The 7392-nt window shown below is 37.6% G+C and overlaps 1 protein-coding gene across 1 annotated transcript; it reads right to left on the bottom strand.

Annotated features, from left to right (window-relative positions):
* Window positions 1-6250: 6250 nt before the first annotated feature.
* Window positions 6251-7189, bottom strand: LOC129504231 (olfactory receptor 6C6-like). The gene has a single exon (XM_055316876.1). It carries the CDS (start codon window positions 7187-7189, stop codon window positions 6251-6253), a length of 939 nt encoding a protein of 312 aa, XP_055172851.1.
* Window positions 7190-7392: the final 203 nt, after the last annotated feature.

Here is a 7392-nt window from a genome sequence, read left to right as displayed (position 1 = left end):
ACCAGCAATCCCCAGTTTGTAGCAAAGACTCGTCTACGTGTATTCCTAAATGATGTTGGATTCAGTTTTGGGGTTGGGTGTAGAGATGCAATAAGAGATTCTCACGCTGATTCCATTGCCTGCTAATGTAGTTTATTGTAGTGCTTTGTCATTTTATATATGTGATATGCTACTTAAAAATCTGGAAGACTCTGTAATATAGCAGTTTTGTACTTAGAGGATGCTTCCTACAGTTTTACCATATGGCCTGGTATAGAGTCAAATTGTCTTGAAGTAGATAATTGCTTTTGTATACCCCAAATAATCTCCCTCTCTCTCACTGTCTCTTCTTTTTCTCTCTTTCTCCCTCTCTGTCACATCCACACATACACACCTTTCTCTATTTCAATAAATTTTTCTTTCATCTTCCATTTCTTCTCTTTTTTTTTCTTTTTTTCATTATCTTCTTTTGGTAGAATGACTTCTGTAATTCATATGCGGATCTATAAACCATAGTTAGCTAATCAAGGCTTTGGACTCCCTGATTAGATCAAGACTACACTTCTACCCTGGGCTTTACAAATGATCATATTCTCTCTACAATTAAGAACTCAATTAGCGTTGGGCATGAAACTAAAGTCAGTCAGTAAAACTCGATGTGATAAAAAAAAATTGTAAATGTTAGAATATTCTTTTCTGTTATAATTACAGCTATAAAAATAAACCCAGAACTTTCAGGAGTTCATTAAACAGAGCATGTTTACCTCACTATGAAACTAGGGTAAAGAAAAGCGGAGCCAAGAAATAAACTGAAAGAATATGAATGCCAATAACTTAATTTGATTCTCTGTAACCAATAATAATGAAAGCTCATCCCTTGGAATTTCAGGTGGGACTCTCTGTACTCATAACCAAGGTGAATCTATCTAATTGTCCTATCTACTAAATGTTCTCTCTACCCTTTGGCCCTTGGTGGGTAGGGGTGTAGCTCTTGGCCCTTGGTGGCTTTGTCCTCAGGTAGAAAGCAAGAGAAAATGAAAACTAAGAAAACTTTTACTCCCTATTTTTTTGTCTACTACATTTTACTTAATGTTTATACAAATACCATCAGGCCAGATAGTCCTAGAAATCTATTTCAGAAAGGGACAATATTTAAGGTGTTAATTTTAGAGCACTGTTAGGTATACAACAAAATTGAAAGGAAGGTTCAGAGATTTCCTATATACCCATGGACCTCATACACACACAGCCTTCCCTATTTACAACCTCCTCCAGCAGAGTGGTATGTTTGTTACAACTGATGAACCTATACTGACACATCATAATTACCCAAAATCCATATTTTGCATTATGGTTCACTCTCAGTGAGTGTTCATTCTATAGATTTGGAAAAAATGTATAATGATTGATAGACATATAAATATATAGCTAGGTAGATGATATAGATGGTTGATAATCATACAGATATTTATGATATATAGACATAAATCCGCTGTGGCCTGCCTTCTCATCACTCCCTATCCCTCAGCCTCTGAAAACCATTGATTTTACTGTCTTCATTGTTTTCCCTTTTCCAGAATGCCATGTAGTTGGAATTGTAAAATTTCAGATTGTTTTTTTCACTTAGTGATGTGCATCTAAGTTTCCTCTGTGTATTTTCATGGCTTGATAGCTCATTTATTTTTAGCACTGAATAATATTCTATTTTCTAGAAGTATCATAGATTATCCATTTACTTACTAATGGGTATCTTAGCGGCTTCTAAGTTTGGGCAATTATGAATAAAGCTGCTATAAAGATCCGTGTGCAGGTTTTTGCGTGGACATGTTTTCATCTCATTTGGGTAAATACCAAGATGAGTGATTGCTGGATCGTATAGTAAGAATGTGTTTAATTTTGCAAGAAACTGCCAAACTGTCTTCCAAAGTTGCTATACCATCTTGCATTCTACCAGCAACAGATGAGAGTTCATTTTGCTCCACATCCTCATCAGCGTTGGGTGTTGTCATGTTCCAGGATTGTGTGCAGTGGTGGTATCTCCTTATTGCTTTAATTTACATTTTCCTGATTACACAAGATGTGGATCATCTTTTTGCGTGCTTATTTGCCATCTCTGTAGTATCTTGGGTGAGGTGTCTGTCAAGATCTTTGGCCCATTTTTTAATATTGTTCTTTTTCAGATTGTTGAATTCTAAATTTTTGTGTATTTGAGTTGACAATCCTATTTACATGTGTTTTCTCAAATCTTGTCTCCCTGTATGTGCCTTGTCTTCCATTTCCTTGACATTATGTTTTGAAGAGCAGAGGTTTTTAATTTTAATGAAGTCCAGCTTATCTGTTATTTTTTCATGGAGTGTGCCTTGATGTTGTATCTAAAAGATCATTACTAAACCCAAAGTCATCTAGATTTTCTCCCTGTTACATTCGGAGTTTTAATGTTTTGCCTTGTGCATATAGGTCCACTCTCAATTTTGAGTTCATTTAAGTGATGAATGTAAAGCCTGTGTCTAACATGGCATGAGGAAGAATTGAAATGTGTTAGCTGTTGTCACTTCTGAGCTCAGGTTTACTGGTGTCCTATAAAAGCTTGGACATTTTGCCACAGAGCTAAACATTGATAACTGGATTTGGAGTTGGAGAAGATGAAAAAAGATCCAGGTGAAAATGGAACAATTACCAACAAAATAAACCCAACCATCTCCCACCAACAAGGTAAACCAGCAGATAAACACAACCTGTGTGAGCTACCAATGGCTTCTGCTTTATTCTGTTCCCCAAATATCCCAAATAATCTGTCTGGTGGTTCACCGTAACGGGAAACAAACAGGGAAGGGACATCCTAGAGAAATAGTTCAGCCCAGCCACATTGAAACACTACAACGCCTTCAGAGATATATTGCCAGAGTGCCTAAGGAAACTTTTGAAGTTCATTATCTTGATTTCAGCAATGGTTTCACAGGTATATACAGGTATCAAATCTCAAGTTATAAACTTTATTGGATGCATTTTATTTTGCACAAATTGTAACTCCATAAAATTGTAAAAATAATTAAACAAGGAAAAATAAAACAACAGCAACAAGACCTGCAACCCAGCCTGAACTTAACTCAGATTCTAATTGAATTAAGAGACTCAGTTATTATTTCCTCTTATTATTCTCCTGGATGTCCTAGGCTTCCTCCATCCCGACTAACTTTTTTTCCCCCTATCTTCTGCAGATTTTCAAGTACTTCAACATAATGTTCCTGGATTTTTGATTGGTTGGTTGGTTGATTGATTTTCTTTTGTGTTTTAATTTAATCAGTGATTAACAGAATTTTGTCTGTTTGAAAAGCAGTCACCTCTGTCAATAGTGTTCAGCTACGTATCATTATGTGATCTGTCTTCTGAAATTGAGCAGCCACCATAATGTGACATAATGTTTTGGATAACTGCGATTGTTGTACTGATGATGTGGAAAACAAATAATCAAGTGAACTAATGAGTCAGTTACCTGTCAGTCTAAATAACTAACACAGTATCTAACTTACTCACCTGTTAACATCAGCCATGTGTCAGGTACTTAGGTGGTTTTTTTCTGATGAAATTATGGCAGGTGTATATGAACTAACAAGTTCTACATTTTCAATCGTCTTTCCCCATGGCTTCCCAGGCCACTGTTTTAGTATTTCTGCTACTTAATAGAATCTGCATCTAATGATGGGTGAGTAAAGAATTCAAGAGAACAAATTTAACTATATGCTTTAATAAAAGTTTGTTAATATATGTAGGATTCAATTTTCTTCATCTGTACATTGAAAGGATTAAAGTAGAAACATTTATAGCTTCTTTAATTCATTATTTGGCTTCTTTAAATATGAACAAGCAATGTTCAGAAAATATCAGCTTGTGATGGACATTCTGCCTGAGGAGATCAGATTACAAAAATGTAAAGTTTAGCATGAAATTTAGAAAGAATATGATTTAAGCTTACAAGATTATTAACACCATAGATACTGTTAATATAGGTTTGTTTCATACGCTTGTTAAAGAGAACCAGAACAATGATTAGGCACATCACTAAATTGTAAGAATTTGCCATAATGATATGTCGCTAATTAACCTAAATTTGAATCATCCTTTTACCTCTTTTCTGGATTCACTCAGAGTTTAATGTGTGTATAAATCATTATTAACCAATTTTCCTGTCAGTTTGAAAACAAACAGGTATAATTCTCAATGGGGAAGCACTGGGAGCCTTTCCCCTAAGATCAGGAACAACACAGGGATGTCCACTCTCACCACTGCTATTCAACATAGTACTGGAAGTCCTAGCCTCAGCAATCAGACAACAAAAAGACATTAAAGGCATTCAAATTGGCAAAGAAGACGTCAAACTCTCCCTCTTCGCCGATGACATGATACTCTACATAGAAAACCCAAAAGACTCCACCCCAAGATTGCTAGAACTCATACAGCAATTTGGCAGTGTGGCAAGATACAAAATCCATGCCCAGAAGTCAGTGGCATTTCTACACACTAACAATGAGACTGAAGAAAGAGAAATGAAGGAGTCAATCCCATTTACAATTTCACCCAAAAGCATAAGATACCTAGGAATAAACCTAACCAAAGAGGTAAAGGATCTATACCCTAAAAACTATAGAATTCTTCTGAAAGAAATTGAGATAGACACAAAGAGTGGAAAAATATTCCATGCTCATGGATTGGCAGAATTAATATTATGAAAATGTCAATGTTACCCAGGGCAATTTTCGCATTTAATGCAATCCCTATCAAAATACCATGGACTTTCTTCAGAGAGTTAGAACAAATTATTTTAAGATTTGTGTGGAATCAGAAAAGACCCTGAATAGCCAGGGGAATTTTAAAAAAGAAAACCATATCTGGGGGCATCACAATGCCAGATTTCAGGTTGTACTACAAAGCTGTGGTCATCAAGACAGTGTGGTACTGGCACAAAAACACACACATAGATCAATGGAACAGAATAGAGAACCCAGAAGTGGACCCTGAACTTTATGGTCAACTAATATTCGATAAAGGAGGAAAGACGATCCACTGGAAGAAAGACAGTCTCTTCAATAAATGGTGCTGGGAAAATTGGACATCCACATGCAGAAGAATGAAACTAGACCACTCCCTTGCACCATACACAAAGATAAACTCAAAATGGATGAAAGATCTAAATGTGAGACAAGATTCCATCAAAATCCTAGAGGAGAACACAGGCAACACCCTTTTTGAACTCGGCCACAGCAACTTCTTGCAAGATACATCCACGAAGGCAAAAGAAACAAAAGCAAAAATGAACTATTGGGACTTCATCAAGATAAGAAGCTTTTGCACAGCAAAGGATACAGTCAACAAAACTCAAAGACAATCTACAGGTTGGGAGAAGATATTTGCAAATGATGTATCAGATAAAGGGCTAGTTTCCAAGATCCATAAAGAACTTATTAAACTCAACAGGAAAGAAAGAAACAATCCAATCATGAAATGGGCAAAAGACATGAAGAGAAATCTCACAGAGGAAGACATAGACATGGCCAACACACACATAAGAAAATGCTCTGCATCACTTGCCATCAGGGAAATACAAATCAAAACCACAATGAGATACCACCTCACACCAGTAAGAATGGGGAAAATTAACAAGGCAGGAAACCACAAATGTTGGAGAGGATGCAGAGAAAAGGGAAGCCCCTTACACTGTTGGTGGGAATGTGAACTGGTGCAACCACTCTGGAAAACTGTGTGGAGGTTCCTCAAAGAGTTAAAAATAGACCTGCCTACGACCCAGCAATTGCACTGTCAGGGGATTTACCCCAAAGATTCAAATGCAATGAAACACCGGGACACCTGCACCCCGATGTTTCTAGCAGCCATGTCCACAATAGCCAAAACTGTGGAAGGAGCCTCGGTGCCCATCGAAAGATGAATGGATAAAGAAGATGTGGTCTATGTATACAATGGAATATTCCTCAGCCATTAGAAACGACACCATTTGCTTTGACATGGATGGAACTGGAAGGTATTATGCTGAGTGAAGTAAGTCAATCGGAGAAGGACAAACAGTGTATGTTCTCATTCATTTGGGGAATATAAATAATAGTGAAAGGGAATATAAGGGAAGGGAGAAGAAATGTGTGGGAAATATCAGAAAGGGAGACAGAACATAAAGACTCCTAACTCTGGGAAACGAACTAGGGCTGGTGGAAGGGCAGGAGGGCGGGGGGTGGGGGTGAATGGGTGACGGGCACTCTTCTCTTTATTTTCTGGAAAGAGAGAAAATCTTTTGGCGTGCATCCTTGAAGGCTTGTTTAACTTGCTGGTTTCTGAGACTGTAAATAAAAGGGTTTAATAAAGGGGCAACCGAGGTATAAATAACACTTACACCTTTGGACAAAGTCACCCTTTCCTTCGCTGTTGGCTTTATGTAATTAAAGATGCAGCTACCATACGTAAGGGAGACCACAATCATATGAGAAGAACAAGTAGAAAAAGCCTTGGTTCTTTTCTGAGCAGAGGGGATCTTGAGAATGGTCTTGATAATGTATGTGTAGGAAAGAATCAGTAACAGTAAGGTCACCAGAAGTGTTACAATAGCTAAGGCAAACGAAAGCAATTCCAAGAAACGAGTGTCAGTGCAGGAAAGCTGCAGCACAGGGGAAATGTCACACATGAAATGATCGATTACTCTGGAAGCACAGAAATCCAGCGTGAGGCCCACAGCCAATGGTGAAAACGACAGCAGAAAGCCCACGGCCCATGAGCTGAACAGGAGTTGGTAGCATATTTTATTGTTCATGATGATCGGGTAGTGCAGGGGTTTGCAGATTGCTACATAACGGTCAAAGGACATGGCAGCCAGCAGGTAAAATTCTGCAATTTCTAATTGGAGGAAAAAGAATAACTGAGATGCACAACCATCGTAGGAAATGACTTTGTTTTTAGTCATGAGGCTTATCAGGAATCTGGGAATACAGACTGTTGTCAGTGAAGCTTCCATAAAGGAGAAATTTCGGAGGAAAAAATACATGGGAGTCTTGAGGCTGGGATGTAGCAGGGTGAGAAGGATGATGGTCAAGTTTCCGGTCATGCTCAGCACATAGTTGATGAAGAGAAACGTAAAAATCACAATTTGTAGTTGTGGGTCATCGGTCAGTCCCAGGAGAATGAACTCGATCTTTGTTGACTGATTCCTCATTTTAGACATGAGGCTTATGAAATTGGCATTGGAGAACAACTCCAGAAGTGGACACAAGAGGATTTTTTAAAAGCTACAGAAAAAAAAAATATATGTAATCAGAAATTCAAGCAAGTTTAGAAAGTTGATCCAATTTAACAAGACAGATAATACTTAAAATTCTAACACAGGTTAACCTAGGCACCTCTGAGTGCTGGTTCCAT

This window comes from Nyctereutes procyonoides, unplaced genomic scaffold, assembly GCF_905146905.1.
Source record: "Nyctereutes procyonoides isolate TBG_1078 unplaced genomic scaffold, NYPRO_anot_genome, whole genome shotgun sequence".
NCBI lineage: Eukaryota > Metazoa > Chordata > Mammalia > Carnivora > Canidae > Nyctereutes > Nyctereutes procyonoides.
This window is presented reverse-complemented; position numbering and strand designations above follow the sequence as displayed.